Genomic DNA, 20,220 nt, shown 5'->3' on the forward strand with positions numbered 1-20,220 from the left:
TAGAAAACTTTTTCGGAATTTTTTTTTATTATTTCTATTTTTGAAGGTTTTTAATTTAGAATGAATCTAGTTTTTGTATTTGAAATTCAACTTTCTAAGGCTAAAGCTTACTGAAAATGTTTTGGGGGGAAAATTTGGATGCTGGAGGTTTTTTGGGGAATTTTTCAGATTCAAAAACTTGTGAAAGAAGGTAAGGGGGTGCTTTTTATAAGCAGATTTCAGGGGGAAGCTTCTAGATTTCACTCACACCTTTTCCCCCTCTTTTATTTTCAGATTTTATTCATTAGTCCTAAAGTTTTGACTTGTTTCTCAAGCTACTGCATTAAGTTCTGAAATTTTAACTAAGGCCCTATTCTAGAAGAGTCTAGGGTGTTCTACTTTCAAGTCACTAACAGATTTCTTAAGTAAAATACCTACATTAGCCCTTTATTCAAACTGAATTTACTATCCTATACTAAACTAAACTAAACCTTTGACTAATTCATGGTCAATTAATAAAATCAATTCAACTATGACCAAAACAAACTAATTCTTAATCAGACTCCAAAGTTGAACTAATATTCCAACTAAAATATTTCAGACTAAAATTAATAACCAAACTCGAAATTAAAACTGCTACTGGTAATTCAATCAACAGAAACAAAGAACAAAAATAAGAATCAACTACACCATAACAGTCTATATGATCAAAAGACAAGAAAACAACAAAAGAAAAATCTAAAATTGAACAAACAAAATCAGAGCATATAAAAAAAAACATGAATGAACTAACAGGAAATAGAAACTGGAATTAAAACTAATTCAAATATTAAATGAAACAAAGAATAGAACTAGAAAACTTATCAATTTTGGACTCGGACCCAATTTGCCTTTCCAATTTCGACCACGAGATGATATTAATCAACCATTCTTGTCAAGAACAGTTAAATAACATCAATTCGTGATGAAATTGTGCCCAAATCGGAGAAGAAGTTGAACTTGCCCAAATTCCAGATTTTAAAACCCTAGATTCGAGAAGTTTGGGAGGTATTTGAAAAGAAAGAGGTGTAGATCCATGATGTGGGAGTGGGGGAGAGTTTACAGTGTGAGTTTGGTAGGGTTTGGGTGGCGGCGCCGCCATGCACGGTGGCGGCGGCGCCTAGGGTTTGGTAGATTTGGGGGTTTTGGCTAGGATTCGAAGGATTTCGAGCGTGGAAACGGAAGAGGAGGCAGGGAGGAATCTGTGGTGAAAATTTGGGCAAGTTTGGAGGTTTACCGCCGCCGTGGGCGATTTCCGGCGGCGGAATTGGGGCGGAGCCGGTGAGGGAGACGGAGGGGAAAGGAGGTACGAGGTAGACGACCTTTTGTCTCTAATTTTCTAAGGGTTTATTACACTTTTATTTGAACTGCATGATTGAACCTGGGCCGTTGGATTAGCATGGATGAATGGCCCGGATTTTTTTGACGTCAAACGACGTCGTTTAGCATAAAGGGGGGGCAGGCCAGGTCTGGGGTTATTGGGCTGGGCGGTTGGTCCGATTTTTGGGGATTTATGGCTTTGGGCTAGCTTGACATTGGCCCAAAATGGTGGCCTGTTGCTTCTTTTCATTTCAAATTCTCTCCTTTTTCTTTTTTATTTATCTGAATTTTGGATTTTATTAAATGCAAAATTAAAAGTAGGCAAAACCTGATTTAATTCTAATATGAGACTAATTAAATTTCCTAAAATTAACTAGATCCTAATTTTAAGAGGAAAATTAAACAAAAGTGAAATTAAAGGAACAAAAAAAAAATGTAAAAGGATTTTTTTGTTATTTTCTCTTATTTTCAACGATGTTTAATTAATCTTAAAATCTAGAATTAGGTCCTAAATGCAAGTATGCTATTTTTATAATTTTTCATTTTTTATGACACCTAAAAATGCACACAAAATGCAAACAAAGCACAAAATCATACAATTAATTCCTAAAAATTCAAATACTAAAAGAAAAATTCTGATTTTAATGAATTCTATAGGAGTAATTTAAGCATGGCAAAAATCACGTGCTCACATTGGGGACAAGCAAATGAGGATCATCATACCGGCGCTCTCTGATGCAATCAAATAAGGAAGATCGAGATACCATACATGCCAGAACCCGACTAGGCTCCAAAACATCTAATCTCACGAACTGGTTGGCCAAGGCCTTAACATCAACTACAAGTGGTCTCTCTCCAACAGGAATGAATGCAAGGCTACCTATACTCACTTGCCTCCATACTCAAGGCATCGGCCACCACATTGGCCTTCCCCGGATGATACAGAATGGTGATATCATGGTCCTTTTTGCAGCTCCAACCATCTCCGCTGCCTCAAATTTAGATCCTTCTGTTTGAACAAGTGCTGGAGACTCTGATGATCTGTAAATACCTCGCAAGACACACCATAGAGATAATGCCTCCAAATCTTCAATGCATGAACAATGGCAGCCAACTCCAAATCATGAACAGGGTAGTTCTTCTCATGCTTCAACTGTCGCAAAACATAAGCAATCACTCTACCCACCTGCATCAAGACACACCCAATACCGATCCGAGAAGCATCACAATACACTATATAATAGCCTGAAACTGAAGGCAAAACTAGAACTGGAACTGTGGTCAAGGCGGTCTTGAGCTTTTGAAAGCTCTCCTCACACTCATCCGACCACCTGAAAGAAGCACCCTTTTGGGTCAATTTGGTCAAGGGCGATGCAATAGATCAGAAACCCTCCACGAAGCGACGATAATAATCAGCCAAGCTGAGAAAGCTCCGAATCACCGTAGCTGAGGATGGTCTAGGCCAACTCTGAACCGCCTCTATCTTCTTCGGATCCACCTAAATCCCCTCACTAGACACCACATGCCCCAAGAACGCCACTGAACTAAGCCAAAACTCACACTTGGAGAACTTGGCATAAAGTTTCTCCTCCCTCAACCGCTACAACACAATCCTCAAATGCTGGGCATGCTCCTCCTAGCTACGAGAGTACACCAGAATATCATCAATGAATACTATGACAAATGAGTTGAGATAAAGCTGAAATACATTGTTCATCAGATGCATTAACGTTGCCGGGGTGTTGGTCAACCCAAAAGACATTACAAGGAACTCATAATGACCATAACGGGTCCTAAATATTGTCTTTAAAATATCCGAGTCCCGAATCTTCAACTGGTGATACCCAAATCTCAAATCAATCTTGGAGAACACTCTTACTCCCTGAAGCTAGTCAAATAGATCATCAATGCGCGGCAAAGGATACTTGTTCTTGATTGTAACTTTGTTCAACTTACCTATTATCAATGCACATCCGCATAGTACCATCCTTCTTCTTCACAAACAAAACCGGTACGCCCCAAGGCGACACACTAGGCCTAATAAACCCTTTATCAAGAAGTTCCTGAAGCTGCTCTTTCAATTCCTTCAACTCAGTTGGTGCGATACGATACGAAGGAATAGAAATGGGTTGAGTGCCCGGCACCAAGTCAATCCCAAAGTCAATATCCCTGTCGGGCAGCATGCCTAGCAGGTCTACAGGAAACACATCTGAAAAATATCGCACCACCTGAACAGAATCAATAGTAGGGGTATCAGCACCGACATCCCTCACAAAGGCCAAATAAGATAAACAACCCTTCCCAACCATCCACTGGACCTTCAAATATGACTCTGCTAGAACCATAGTCTAGAGAACCTCTCCACTCGATCCTTGGCAACCCCAACATCGCCAACAGCATGGTCTTAGCATGACAATCCATAACAGCATGACATGGAGACAACCAATCCATACCCAAGATCACGTCGAAATCCACCATACTAAGCAATAAGAGATCAACTCTAGTCTCCAATCCCCCAATAGTCACTACAGACGACTGATATATATGGTCCACAACAATAGTATTGCCTACTAGCGTAGATACATGGACAGATGAAACTAAGGACTCACGGGTCATATCCAGATAATGAGCAAAATACGATGATACATACGAATAAGTGGAACCAGGGTCAAATAATACAGAAGCATCCTTGTGGCATACTAAGACAACGCCTGTGATCACTGCATCTGAAGCAACAACGTCTGGCCTGCCAAGAATAACATAGAATCGGGCCTGACCGCCACCTGATTGGCCTCCTCTTCTAGAGCGACCTCTAGCTGCCTGGGCCCCACCCCGAGTTGGTTGAGTGGGTGGTGTAACTACTGGTGCTGGTGCCATCGGCCGAGAACTTTACTGTGGAGCCCCACTCAATAGCCTAGGGCAATCTCTCTTGATATGACCAAAGTCTCCGCACTCGAAACAACCCCTCCTCTAACGGAACTGCTGCTCCTGATAACCCGAGGAACTACCTGTAGAGACCTAAGCGGATGAGGAATCGTGAGAACTCTGTGCTGTTAGTGCACTGAATAAAGAATGGCCTGAGCAAGCACTGTAAGAATCGTGGCTAGCTGATGCACCACGATGAGCTAGACGAGTCGTCTGAGCGGGCCTATAAGGACGACCCCTACTATGGTAGGACTGCCCCCCAGAAGTTACACCACCGAAACCACCCGAACCTAGAGGCCTCTTGGCCTCCCTCTCACCACGCTCCTGGCTACGGACCATCTCTATCTGCCGAGCAATATCAACCACCTAGCCAAAGTAGCACCAGATACCCTATCCCTAGTCATAAGCAATCGCAGTTGATATGTGAGGCCATCAATGAACCTCCTGATCCTCTCACTATCAGTGGGAACCATCCAAACTGCATAACGAGCCTACTCAGAAAACCTCATATCGTACTGGGTCACAGACATGCCATCCTGACGAAGCTGCTCAAACTGTCTGCGCAGCTCCTCCCTGCGAGACTGCAGCACGAACTTCTCCAAGAAGAGAACGGAGAGCTCCTGCCATGTAAGCGGTGCCGCACCGACCGGCCTGCGCCTCTCATAAGCCTCCCACCAACTGAAGGCAGCCCTAGAAAACTGAAAAGTAGTGAATAAGACCCCACTGGTCTTCAAAATACCTGCCATACGAAGAATCCGCTGGCACTTATCGAACAAACCCTGGGCATCCTCCAACTCTGCCCCACTGAAAGATGGAGGCTGGAGCCTCCCAAACCTCTTTAATCTCCTCTGCTCATCATCAGTCATAACAGGAACCACATGGGCCTAAGCAGCTGCAACCGGCGGCGGAAGTCTGAGCACCTCCCTCGGCCTGAGAAGTGGCTGCTGCGGTCAGAACTGAGACCGCCTGAGCAAGGCTAGTGCACAAGGTCAGAATTTGAGCCAAGTCCTCTTGAAGGCCTGAAATCAAAATGGGCCCAACTGGTGCCTGAGATGGCCCCGCTGGCTCAACCACATCTGGCACCTGCTCCTGCACTAGAGGGACTGGTGGGTTAGCAGGTGTTACCCTAGCTGTTGTACAGGCTGAACCTCTGCCCCTGCCGTGACCTCGGCCTCTCGCGGCCCTAACTGGTGGTACTGGTGGCTGTCCATCCTGCCTGGTAGCACGTGTCCTCACCATCTGTGAGAGAATGGAATAACAGAAGTTTAGTTCCCGGAATCAACAAATTCACATGACAAGAGTACAAGAATGTGAACTTTCCTAAGGGTTCGGTAGACTCTCGAAGATAAGTACAGACGTCTCTGTACCGATCCGCAAGACACTACTAAACCTGCTCATGACTCGTGAGACCTATGTAACCTAAGCTCTGATACCAACTTGTCACGACCCAAATCCCAACCTATCGTGATGGTGCCTAATGTGGTACTAGGCAAGCCGACATATACGAATCTAACTCCAACACTCTTAACAGAAAATGAATTTAAAGCAGCTTAAATAATAAAACTTCTCATAAACAGGATATAAAATCCAAAACACAACGCGCAAACTCCCAACATTGGGGTGTCACTAAGTACATGAGCATCTAAATATCACAAGTATGGAAAATAAACATTGTCTATGATAGTGCGAAACTAAATACAATGAGTGAAAGGATAGGGAAGGAGAGACAAGGTCTGCGAAAACGTCGAGCAACTACCTAGTAATCTCCGAAGGGTCAACTGCGCAATGAATCAACACCCACTGTGTCCGGAAACACCTGGATCTGCACATGAAGTGCAGGGTGTAGCGTGAGTACAACGACCTCAGTAAGTAACAAGACTAAATAAAGAACTCAAAGTAGTGACAAGCTTTACAGTTATAGTTCAATTATAGTGATTTCACCATAGGAAGGTAGACATGCTTTCAAGTTCGATAAATTAGGTCAAAACAATCACTTCATGAAAAGTTTAAGAGAAATAGAGTGTAATATCTTTCAGAAATTTCAAGACGGTGATACATGGCAGCTAAGTGCAACAATAATAAAATCAAATGCATCCTATAAGGGCCATAGTCACTCAGCCCTCTCATTCACTCAGCACTCGGCATTCAACACTAGGCACTCGGCACTCGCACTCAATAGGTACATGCGCTCACTAGGGGTGTGTATAGACTCCGGAGGGGCTCCTTCAACCCAAGCGCAATAATCCGTATAGATAACTCACGTGTTGTAGTATAAATATCTGGATCCGCACGGATAACTCACGTGATGCACGGATAACTCACGTGCTATAGTATTGATATCTTACAATCAGGCTCTCTGCCTCACTCAGTCATCAATCTCTCTAGTCTCTCGGACTCTCAGTAATCATGAAAATCAGCCCAAATAGAAATGATATAATATATCAACAAGGAACAATAGAGACTGAGATATGATATGCAGGTAAAAACTGAGACTGAGCACAACACAACAATTTAGTAGATAGATTAACATGTACACGACCTCTTGGGGCCCCTTCAGTACCAACACATGGCCTAAGCATGATTTCTAACAGGGTTTGCAGCTCAATTACTATATCACATGATGAATTTACAGATATCAACAGATTAATCATCTATACAGTTCCATGGAATGGACCAAGTCCCAATTCCCATAGTGCACGCCCACACACCCGTTACCTAGCATGTTCGTCACCTCAAAACCAATCACATGAAACATAGTTCGGGGTTTCACACCCTTAGAACCAAATGTAGAATTATTACTTACCTCTATCCGAGTGGTCTCTGAATGCTTCAAATCTAGCCATAAACAATGCGATACAATCAACACGGGCTAAAGGTATCAATTCCATAAGGAAATACTAAATTATAAATCAAAAGTCAAAATTCGGCCCAAAGCCGGCCCCTAGGCCCACGTCTCGAAATCCGACAAAAGTCACAAAACTGGAAAGCCCATTCGACCACTAGTCCACCCATACCAAAATCATTCAAATCTGATACTAAAATCTTGATCAAAACCTCAAAAACCAAGGAGCAAGTCAGAAAGATTGAGAAATAGAACCATCTGATTTAATTCGTTCTCAATAGCCACGAGATGATCATCTTAGGGTGATCCTTTTGTCGACGGATGCTCTTATTACACTCGTAGTCTCTGAAGGATGAGAACCAACTATGTAGCATCTACATCGAGAATTCAAGTATTGTATACGTCATTAGTCCGATCCTTTGTAGGAACTACCCGTAATAACGAACTTGCAAAATGGATCTGTTTATCATAAAGAGATTCGTCGTTCCTGACCCTGCTTCACCTTAATTGTTAATTGAACAAGTAAAAGTTCTGTCTTGGTTAGCATAAGAGCTTTTCTTTATTCCCCCAATTTTCCACCCCAAATCACAAATTTAATGATGAAACTAAAGGCATAATCATGGAAGTTAACCAAAACTAGATAGGAATCACTTACCCCAAACACCCACGTGAAAATCCCTCCAAAAATCGCCTTCCACTGAGCTCCCAAATCAATTTTTGTGTTATGAACTCAAACCCTCATTTTTGAAACTTATAATTCTGCCCAGGTGTGCCTTCTTCGCGAACGCGGAAAGAGCCCCGTGTTCGCGAAGCACAAACTTGACTGCCTGGAAAAATCCTCTTTCGTGAACATGAATTCCCCCTCGTGAACGCGATTCCTTGCGAGCTTGGCCTACGCGAACACGTCCACTTGACCGCGATCACAATGCCTTATGACCTGGTGCCCAAGCCTACTTCACCCTTCTATGCGAATGCGAGCCCCCTATCGCGATCGCGATGCACACCTACCCCAAACTTTCACGAACGTGGTTCCCTTTTCGCGAATGCGAAGAACAACTCCCCGCCTGCCTCCAGATACACTTCATGAATGTGAAACATTTCTCGCGAACGCATAAGAGGAAACTAGTAACATCAAACCAGCAGTCTTTAGCTATAATACCAAGTCCAAAATTGATCTGTTAACAATCCAAAACTTACCCGAGGCCCCCAGGACCTCAATCAAACATACCATCAAGTCCGAAAACATCATATGAACTTAGTCGAGCCCTTAAATCACCTCAAACAATATCAAAAACACAAATCGCACATAGATTCAAGCCTAATTAACTTTGAACTGCCAATTTCTACAAACAACGCTGAAACCTATCAAATTACGTCGGATTGACCCTGAATTTTGCACACAAGTCACAATTGACACCACAGACCTACTCTAACTCCTGGAATCCCAATCCGACCCCGATATCAAAAAGTCCACTGCCGGTCAAACTTTTCAAATTTCAAACTTTCGCCATTTCAAGCCTAATTATAGACCTCCGAATCCGAATCCGGACACACTCCTAGGTCCAAAATCAACCAACGAAGCTAAAGGAACCATCAAAACTCCATTCCGGAGTCGTTTACACATAAGTCAATATTCGATCAACCTTTTCAACTTAAGCTTCCAACTTTGAGACTAGGTGTCTCAATTCATTTCGAAACCTCTCCGGACCCAAGCCGACTAACCCGGTAAGCCATGTAACAGCTATAAAGTACAATGTAAGCAGGAAAGAAGGGAACGGGGCTAAAACTCTCGAAACAACCGGCCGGGTCGTTACACAAACTCCCACCAACAAAGTAGAAATTAAGGTAGCAAACCAATTAGCTACCATAATTCCTGAGAAGATTCTTTGTTTCACAAGACAGCATAAGGAGTTCTCCAAGTAAAGTGGGCAGACCCCATCTTCAGTCCGCTTGAAATCTTGCACCAACTTGCCCACCATAATGACCAAACTTAAATTATTTTTAGGGCCTATCTTCCTCCCTGCCCTAAATTCCAAACAAAGGTCACTACCCCGTACGTCCATATTAACACCACTTTCCACCATCATGAACCGCTCGGAATTGAACTCAAGTCTTCCACATATCAGAATCATGTTAATCGATCACATATTAACAATTGTTATTACATGGGAAGGAACAACCATATTGTTGCTAAGTTGAGCGTCAGATGTAGAAAGTTTCATGCACAAGAGAGGTGAACTTGGAGGATGAACTCTTAGAATATTCTTCACTACTGCTTGTAAATATGGCATCCCAGCAGTGTCAGTATCAATCACAAGTTTTCCCAGTGTATCATTGTGAACTTCTTCTTACAAAGTTGTTTGCGCCTCTTTTACACCTCTTGTGCACATATTTTGCACTTAATTTCCTTTGTGCAATAGTAAAATTATAACTCTCTAAGAGAACTTAAGTAACTATAAAAAAATTGTTACACATGAATTTATATGCCTTTGTATATTCAATGTGTAAAAAGAATTCCCATGGTCGGTTCCCAACATGCATTTCACTCAATATTACAGATTATATCTACCAGTGTGTTGTATGTAAATTCTAAAATAGATAACAAAAAGATGGACTTAATAAAGAATAGCCACCATTCATCTTCTTCTAGCTTTTCTTTTCCATCGAGAGACAAAGGAACATCAACAAAATTAGTATTATCATACACTATTTTGGGTTTAGTTTGGCGCTTGTAATCGTCAATGATACCTTTAATTTAGAAGAAAAAATAATGATAGCAACAACATACATTAAATCCCGAAATGGAACATTTCTCTAAATGGCCATAACAACTAGAGGATCTTCTTTTTTTACTTTTTGGCATTTTACATGAAGGAGTGAAAGAAAAAATTAAAGTAGGGACTAAAAGTTGGAAAATCAAACTCCCACCAACAAAGTAAAAATTAATGTAGCAAACCAATTAGCTGCCATAATTCCTGAGAAGATCTTCGTTTCACAAGACAACATAAGGAGTTCTTTCAAGTCAAGTGGGAAGACACCATCTTCGGCCCGCTTGAAATTTTGCACCAACTTGACCACCGTAATATCATAATGACCAAACGTAAATATCCAGGGCATATCCTCCTTCCTGCCCTAAATTCCAAACAAAGTTCACCACCCCTTACATCCATATTAGCATCACTTTCCACCATCATGAACCGGTCGGGATTGAACTCAAGTATTTCACACATCAGAATCATGTTTAATAGATCACATATTAACAATTGTTATTGCATGGGAAGGAAGCGTTAGATGTAGAAAGCCTCACGCACGAGAGAGGTGAACCTGGAGGATGAACTCTTAGAATATTCTTTACTACTGCTTGTAAATATGGAATTCTAGCACTGTCAGTATCGATCGCAAGTTTTTCCAATGTATCATTGTGAAGTTCTTCTAACAACTTTTTTTGCGCCTCTTTTACACCTCTTGTGCACATATTTTGCACTTCATTTCCTTCGTGCAATAATAAAATTATAACTCGCTAAGATAACTACAATAACTATAAAAAAATGAATTTATATGCCTTTGTATGTTCTATGTGTAAAAAGTATTCTAATGGTCGGTTCCCAACATGAATTTCAGTCAATATTACATATATTTTCTATCATTGGTGTTGTATGTAAAATCTAAAATAGAAAACAAAAAGATGGACTTAATAAAGAATAGACACCATTTATCTTCTTCTAGCTTTTCTTTTCCATCGAGAGACAAAAGAACGTCAACAAAATTAGTATTATCATACACCATTTTAGATTTAATTTGGCGCTTGTAACGTCAATGATGTAAAAAAAATGATAGCAGCAGCATACATTAAATCCTGAATGGAACATTTCTCTGAATGGCTGTAACGACGAGAGGATCTTCTTTTTTAACTTTTTGGTATTTTACATGAAGAAATGAAAGAAAAAATTAAGTAGGGACTAAAAGGTGAAAAACCAAACTCCCACCAACAAAGTAGAAATTAAGGTAGCAAACTAATTAATTAGCTGTCATAATTCCCGAGAAGAATCTTCGTTTCACAAGACAACATAAGGAGTTTTTCCAAGTCAAGTAGGCAGACCCCATCTTCAGCCCGCTTGAAATTTTGCACCAACTTGACCACCATAATATCACAATGACCAAACTTAATTTATTTTTAGGGCATATCCTCCTTCCTGCCCTCAATTCCAAACAAAGGTCACCATCCCTTACATCCATATTAGCACCACTTTCCACCATCATCAACCGTTCGAGATTGAACTCTAGTCTTCTACACATCAAAATCATGTTTAATAGATCACATATTAACAATTGTTATTGCATGGGAAGGAACAATCATATTTTTGCTAAGTTGAGCGTCAGATGTAGAAAGCCTTGCGCATGAGAGAGGTGAACCGGGAGGATGAACTCTTAGAATATTCTTCACTACTGCTTGTAAATATGGCATCCGAGCAGTGTCAGTATCAATAACAAGTTTTTCTAATGTATCATTGTGAACTTCTTTTTACACCTTATTTTTCTCCTCTTTTACACCTCTTGTGCACATATTTTACACTTTATCTCCTTCGTGCAATAATAAAATTATAACTCGCTAAGACAACTTAAATAACTATACAAAAATTGTTACACATGAATTTATATGCCTTTTATATTCTATGTGTAAAAAGTATTCTCATGGTCGGTTTCTCACATGCATTTCAGTCAATATTACAGATTATATCTACTATTTTTGTTGTATGTAAAATCTAAAATAGATAACAAAAAAATGGACTTAATAAAGAATAGCCACCATTCATCTTCTTTTAGCTTTTCTTTTCCATCGAGAGACAGAATAACGTCAACAAAATTGGTATTATCATACATCATTTTGGGTTTAATTTGGCGCTTATAATCGTCAAATGATGCCTTTACTTTAGAAAAAAAAACACACACAATGATAGCAGCAACATACATTAAATCCTAAAATGGAACATTTCTCTGAATGGCCATAACAACGAGAGGATCTTCTTTTTTTACTTTTTGGTATTTTACATGAAGGAGTGAAAGAAAAAATTAAAGTAGGGATAAAAAGGTTGAAAATCAAACTCCCGCCAACAAAGTAGAAGTTAAGGTAGCAAACTAATTAGCTTCCATAAATCCTGAGAAGATTCTTCTTTTCACAAGACAGCATATGGAGTTCTTCCAAGTCAAGTGGGCAGACCCCATCTTTGGCCCGCTTGAAATTCTGCACCAACTTGACCACCATAATATCATAATGATCGAACTTATATTATTTTCAGGGCATATCCTCCTCTCTGTCCTAAATTCCAAACAAATGTCACCACCCCTTACATCCATATTATCACCACTTTTCACCATCATGTGCCGCTCGGGATTGAACTCAAGTCTTCCACACATTAGAATATGTATAATAGATCACATATTAAAGTGTAACATTGTGAACTTCCTCTTGCAACTTTTTTTGCCTCTATTGCATGTCTTTTGCACTTTATTTCTTTTGTGCAATATTAAAATCATAACTCGTTAAGTAGCTCAATAGCTATACAAGAGTTGTTATACAGGATTTATATGCCTCTATATATTGTATGTATAAAAAGTATTATCACGGTAGCATGATTTATCGGTTCACAACATGCTATTCAATCAATTTTACAGATTATATCTACCACTTGTGTTGTACATAAAACCTAAAATATAGACAACAAAAAAGATGTACTAATTAACTAAATAATAGCCACCTTTTCTTTTCCATCGAGAGATTAGAACACCGACATAATTAGTATTATCATACACCATTTTGGGTTTAGCGGAGCACTTGTATTTGTAGATGATGCCTTTGAAGAATCTTCTAACATGGAGCACAAGAGCTTCGCAAAAAAAATAAAAAAAAAATAATAAGGGACGTACAATAATAACAAACAGAGCGAGAACCTCACAAGTGGGTTTGGGAAGGGAAAAAAGATAACGGACTATATAGACAATACGGGGTGCTCAATCCTACGTTAGTAAATTAGAGCCCGTTTGGATTGGCTTATTTTATGTGCTTTAAAGCCAAAATAGCTTTTAAACTATTTTATAGTGTTTGGATAAAGTAAAAAAGTATTTTTAGGCACTTGTTGTTAAGCTAAAATGTACTTATAACTTTTGCTTAAAACTCACTTACAACAAGCCCATCCAAACGGGCTCTTAGCCTGTGGTTATTCGAGCTATAAAATGTACTTCAAAGTTTTAGGATAGGACAATCATGATATAAAAATCCTTATTATTTTATTGCATTTGGTATGGAGTACAAAGTTTCTGATTTTTTAGTTAATCTCCGCATAACTAATGTACAACGTTTGGTTTCCAGTATGGTTGTTGATTTGTTGTATGCTTGGCTTCCATGCTTGTACATTTCTCCTTACCCCCCCCCCCCCCTCCAATTCTAACAAAACGCTCCCCAATTTGAGATTGACCTCCATTATCTTTTCCAACATTGACCTCCATCAAAGTAACCTCGATCCACCACCTCACCTACAACCCCCCCCCCTCCCCTGCCATTTCAGCTCTGTACATAATATTTCTTTTCTTTAGTGTCGTAGAGGAAATTATGGCGGATCTTGGCACTGCAGACCCACAATCTCAGCTCATACCAAACCTCCCAGACGATGTAGCATTACAGTGCTTAGCCAGAGTCCCACGTTCCCATCACCCTATTCTCTCTCTCGTCTCCAAATCCTGGCGCTACACCCTAAGCTCCACTGCACTCTACTCCACCCGGTCAATTCTACGTACTACCGAAACTTTCCTCTACCTCAACCTCCGCATAAACTCCACTTTCCACTGGTACACTCTCTTCCAAAACCCTAACTCACAAAAATCCAGAAAGCTTTTTCCCCTTTCTTCAATACCCTGTAAGCCCATTGGATCGGCTTATGCAGTTTTGGGCCCAAAGATTTATGTGATTGGTGGGTCCATTGGTGAAATCCCTTCGAATAATTTGTGGGTTTTCGATTGTAGGTTTAATTGTTGGGAAATGGGGCCAAGAATGAGGATTGGTAGGGAGTTTGCTGCAGCTGGGGTTGTGAATGGGAAGATTTATGTAATGGGTGGGTGTGTTGTAGATAATTGGGCTAGGTCGATGAATTGGGCTGAAGTTTTTGATCCGTTAACGGGGTTATGGGCTGCGTTGCCTAGTCCAATTGAGGTTAGAAACAAGTGGATGCATGCTAGTGCAGTGGTGGGTGATAGGGTGTATGCAATGGCGGATAGGGGAGGGGTGGTGTATGATGTTGGGGGTGGGGAATGGGGGAGTGTAACGAAAAGGCTTGATTTGGGGTGGAGGGGACGAGCCGCGGTGGTGGGAGGAGTGTTGTATTGTTATGATTATTTGGGTAAGATTAGAGGGTATGACGTGAAGGAAGATGTGTGGAAGGAATTGAAAGGGGTGGAGAAGGGGTTGCCTAGGTTCTTGTGTGGCGCGACAATGGTGAATTTCGATGAGAGGTTGTGTGTTGCATGGGAAGGCAAGAGGAACGGAAAGGAGGTTGACATTATGTGCGCAGAGATTGAAGTTTGGAAGGACAAGGATGGAGGGTTGAGTGGGAACATCTTGTGGTCGGATGTGATTCTTGTTGTTCCTAATGGTGCTTCAATTGTGCATTGCTTTGCAGTTGACTTGTGATGTTTACTTCAGACAAGGTGCGGCTATTCTCTAGCTTTTGTTAACCATTTGAGTGAATTGGTATTTTGTCCATGATAATCTGACTGTTTGCTGTTGTCATTTCATTTATTTTCTTTAGCCTTTTCAGTATTTGGTGCTTCTGATAGTTAACTCAGAAGTTAATGCTTCTGATATAAAAGCTTTATTGACTTGGGCCAGTTGGTGAGTAACACTAATTAACTCATACACTTGGTCCTGTTAATTCACAATGTTGTGAATAATTTGGGTTTACTGGCTATCATATAGCATTTTTTATATGTGTATTCTGTTTGAAAATAAGATGTATTAGACCGAATTCACAATTCACTCACTAATATGTAGTTTGTGGATTGTCACTACTTTGTGTGGTAGATGTGCTTATGGTGTTCGAATTAACTTAATATGAAAGAGTGGACAGGACCTTTAAAGTCAATACTAGTTGAAGTAGGATTTGTAGACTTCTTATTTGTCTATGACATGATCCATGCATGTTCTTTTCATCATTGTTAACTCTTTAATATGCTATGTCCATTTGTTCAATTAGTTTTCCTGGAAAATGTTGAAAATTGGAAAAAAATTCTTTAGGGGTCCAGGAGGTCAATTTGGGTCATAAAGTCGAATTTTGCTGAATATGAAGAGTTGGAACTATCTAATAAAGCTTAATTCATGTTAACTGTCAACGCATCACAAGTAGCACAAGTGCCTTTGTGTGCTTTAGATGGAATTTGCTTTAAATCATCAAATCTTCTAGCTTGCTTTTATAAAGTTGCTCTATTAACCTATACCGATCTAAAAAGGAAGAAAGATTGCTGCAGTAACGTTTATGACTCTACAGCAAAATCCTGCATAATTATTTGCAGTGATGCTACAATCATCTCCACATAAAGAGCCAAAAACATAACTGACAAGCAAGGTTAGAGAGCCAAAAACCCTATAACATTAAGCACTTAAAAGAAAGCCAAAAATTGAGGAGCAAGATTTTTGATTACTCGGCTAAATCAACCTATCATTAACGGAAGCTAAGGTACCGTCTTCTTACCCTGTCTAGATCCCCAAATTTCAATCTTCAATTTTCTGTTATTTTGTTTATTTTGCTACTTTTTGAAGTGTCATCTTTTTGTTCAATTCTGGTTAAAAAGTGAACTCCTAGTGATTGCTTTTGTGGGGGGTCTCAAAGATATAAAATTTATAAGCATTATAGTGGCGAAAATTTTCTTTGTATTCATTACTAAATAACACTGCCATATCTTTTAATTTGGTGGTGAATTGATAGGAGCGGGACACAAACATGTTTGTTGCTTTTTCAAATTTATTACCAATAGCAATGTACCTTGTTTGTATGTTAAGAATTTGTCTTCAAATAAATGAGATAAAATATAGGTACAAGAACTTTCTGTGAGGAAAAGGATAAATTGAATTTTTGTTCTAAAAGAATAACCAAGATAAAATTTACATCTTTTTCTTTGTTGTTTGCTTTCTCTCTTATGTTTAGAAAAGATTTCTTTTTGGCTTTTTGTGATGTACAATAGCCACATGATTTTGTTTGTTTATTGCTTCTTGTTTTATTCATGATTTTGTTTAAAGAGTCTTTTGAATCAATTAACAAAAGCTATGTACAACAACAAAAGGTATATTTTTTAGTACTTGAACTATGTGTTTGGTTTTCTTATACTTTTAAAGATTTTGTCTCATGTCCATAAAAGAAAAATAGTCTACTTTCAAACTCATTGAAAGAGATGGTTATGTAAAGTGTGCAATGATTTCTAAGAGATCCTTTGATATTATAAACTTTGTCACTACAGGCCATCATTTGGAGTTGAATAAACTAGTTTTTATTGTTGTGGTTTATCTTTCTTTTAGAAAAACTTATGAATAATTCTACTGAGTTGCCTCTCTCAAATTTTTTTAATAAACAATTAAAGTTTGATAAAATTGCATATTGAGGTTTTACTCAATTGTAGTAGTTGGCTACTTACAACATTTATCATTAACATTTGTATTTATGGAGAAATATTGTAATATCTTGCAAATGCTTGTTTGTAACAAGATATGGGCGGGATGGTGTTCGGTAAAGAACTAATCGCTTGACTGATAATCATGACACGAGATCTATTAAGAGTTTCAAAAAGGCATTTGCTAAAGAAAATCTGTCCGCACAAAATGTAGAAAAAGTTTTTTTTCCAGGTAATTGCAATAAAACTTTGAGCAATATTAAATTCATTATTAATTTCTTTTTCAACTAGACAAACTTTGCGTGTTCGTTTTACCTATCTAGTTAACTCATGTTCAATGATATCTTAGAAGCGTGGACATGTCTAGAGAATTGGCAATTAGCTACTGTTATAGTAGTTATTTTACACTTTCTCCCTCTAGAAAATATGTAAGTGGCATTTGATGAAAACAAGCATTGACGCTGATTTCATATGTTTCTTTGATATGGTGGATGATTTGAAAAAGCATTGTATTCTTGAGGGAGATAAATTTTTTTCCATTTGCGAGGTGATAGAGTTATCCAGTGATTATGATGGGCTAGTGGAACGCCGTGAAGATTCAAATGTAAAGATTATGTATATTAGTTACGAGGGGCAGAAGGTGTTGAGATTTATACACTCCTAAAAAATTATGATATTTTTGTGAGTATTTTTCTCGAAAAAAATAGTCTTAGGGATAGTTTGTCTGAAGTGGGGAGCAAAACGTTTGTGGAAGAACACGAATCAAAAATTCAACTTGTGATCTTTTTTTGTTGATCATAGTAAGTGGACAATTGATGAAAATAATCATCGACGTAGATTTCATATGTTTCTTTGCGGAATGATTTGAAAAAGTACTGTAACTTCAATATTCTTAAGGGAGATAAGCTCTTTTATTCGAGAGGTGATATAGTTATCAATGATTATGATGGGCTAGTGGCGTTGTGGAGATTTAGATGTTAAGAACATTCTTGTTAGTTACGAGAGGCATAAGGAGAAACCCATTGAGATTTATACACTCCCGTAAAAATTGTGATCTTTATGAGTACTTTTTCGGAGAAAATAGTTCTAGGGATAATTCGTTTTAAAAGCTAAACGAAGCAGCCGAGGAAGAACATAAATCAACAAATTCAACATGTATTCTTTTTGTTGATCGTAGTCACTTCTGTCGTCACTTCTACTTGACGTATATTTATCTAATCTTTAAATGTAAGTTCCAACGCTGTGAAAAGAAAAATCAGAGGTCCTATGTGGTGCATGAAAATAATCAACTTTACAAGAGAGACCAAAATTGTTGGTGGAATTTGTTGAGGATATCTAGCTATTGGTGAGAATCTAAGTTGCTCGGACTTGGATGCGGGTATCCGATACGGGGACGGATCCGAGTATTGGATTCGGCAAAATCTAAATTTTCAGATTCGGGGGTGCGGATCCGGATATGGATACGGGTGCAGGGATTCGGCTAATAAAAAATAGAGCTATAAAAGTATTGTAAATTTTGAGAGATATTCTGTGAAAAACATACATAAATATTATAGAATTCAATCTTTCATTCTCCAAGATGGACATTATTCTTTCATTCTCCTAAATCTGTTTTATTTTTTTTTTTATTTTGAGAAATCAAAATCTCAATTTTTCTCCCAAATTTGTCGATGGACTCCGGTTAAAGTGTCCGAAGTCAGTTGACCGAATCCGGGACGTAACCCGCTCCTGTCCCATCTCATATCGGGACGGGGACGACACCAAAATCGAAGAGTCCGCGCAACTTAGGTGAGAATGCAACCCAATTTTATTTGGTTTTTGGGCCAAACATTTAGAAATAGAACTTGTTGACCTTTAAAAGTAAATGTTTGGTAAGAGATTGAGCAAGAAAAATTGAAAGCATTCTCCGCAATAGCTTGATGTTCCTCATGCATTTTTTGCAAGTTTCCAATAAAAGTAATTATTTATTAGGTTTAAAAACATTGAAAAATATTCTTAAAAAAGCAATGAAAACATTTACTTTTAAAGAGCAACAAGTTCGACTTCGAACTTTTTGCTTTGGCCCAAAAACCAAATGAATTAGGTTATATTCTCACCAATAGCTTGATGATCCTCAAAAAATTCCATCGGCGATCTTTGTATCTCTTGTAAGTTGATTATTTTCATGCACCTCGTACGCCCTCTGATTTTTCTTTTCTTAATGTTGGAACCTACATTTAAAGATTAATTAAATATATTTCAAGTAGAAATGTCGATAAAAGTGACTAAGATCAATAAAAAAATACATGTTGAATTTGCTGATTCATGTTCTTCCGTAACTACTTCCACTTAGCTCTTCAAACGAATGATCCCTAAAACTATTTTCTCTGGAAAACTACTCATAAAAATATCATAATTTTTACAGGAGTGTATAAATCTCAAAAGGTTTCTCCTTATGCCTCTCTTAACTAACAAGCATGTTCTTAACATCTGAATCGTCACGACACCACTAGCCCATCCTAATCATTGATAACTCTATCACCTCTCAATTAAAAGAGCTTATCTCCCTTGAGAATATTGAAGTTACAATACTTTTTCAAATTATCCAGTGAAGAAACATATGAAATCTACGTCAATGCTTGTTGTCATCAAATGTCCACTTACATATTTTCTAGAAGGAGAAAATACAAAATAGCCATCATGATGGTAGTTAATTGCCAACTCTCTTTGCATGTCCATGCTTCATGATTTTAGCTAGATGTGATTAAACAAACATGCAGTCTAATTGAAAAAGAATGACAATATTGCACAAAAGTTTTATTGCAATTACTTGGATAAACAACTTATTCTAGATGTGGAAATTTTTTTCTAGATGCCTTCTTGGAACTTTTAACTGGTTCCATGTCATGATTATCGGTCAAGCGACTAATTCTTGTTCGAAGATCATTCATACCTATGTCTTGTTACAAACAACATTAAAGTACTTTTCCATAGATGGTATTTGCTGGAAGTAGCCAACTATTACAATTGAGTAGAATCTTAAGATGCAATTTTATCAAACTACAGTGGTTTATAAAGAAAAATAAATCTAAGTGAATCAACCCAATTAGTAATGATTTATAAGTTTTTTTGTAAAAAGATAAACCATATCAATAAACATTAAAGTACTTTTCCACAGATGGTATTTGCTGGAAGTAGCTAACTATTACAATTGAGTAGAATCTTAAGATGCAATTTTATCAAACTACAATGGTTTATAAAGAAAAATAAATCTAAGAGTCTGTTTGGAAAGCCACCCTGTAATTGGAATTGGTGTAATTACTAGGGTAGTAATTACACAGCCTAGTAATTACACAGTTGTGTAATTACGACGACATGTTTGTTTGTCATAGTGTAATTACAGTGTAATTACAAGTTTACTGTTTGGTTGCACAAGTGTAATTACACAGTTAGATTAAATTTTAAATTAAGTAATTATCAAAACT

At 38.4% G+C, this 20,220-nt stretch overlaps 1 protein-coding gene across 3 annotated transcripts in view; it reads left to right on the forward strand.

Moving 5' to 3' along the window:
* Positions 1 to 13,583: 13,583 nt before the first annotated feature.
* Positions 13,584 to 20,220, forward strand: part of LOC109210924 (F-box/kelch-repeat protein SKIP6) — a 14,900-nt gene continuing 8,263 nt past the window's right edge. For 2 of the 3 annotated variants that reach the window (XR_002065628.1, XM_019374408.1), the window contains exon 1: positions 13,584 to 14,803. Coding sequence is in view for 2 of the 3 variants with exons in the window: in XM_019374408.1 (XP_019229953.1) it covers positions 13,713 to 14,786 (1,074 nt within the window). In the remaining variant the exon portion in view is untranslated. Of the gene's footprint in view, positions 14,804 to 15,664; positions 18,364 to 20,220 lie in introns of those variants that run through there. The other variant, XM_019374409.1, reaches the window with a different exon arrangement.

This window comes from Nicotiana attenuata, unplaced genomic scaffold (assembly GCF_001879085.1).
Source record: "Nicotiana attenuata strain UT unplaced genomic scaffold, NIATTr2, whole genome shotgun sequence".
Lineage (NCBI taxonomy): Eukaryota > Viridiplantae > Streptophyta > Magnoliopsida > Solanales > Solanaceae > Nicotiana > Nicotiana attenuata.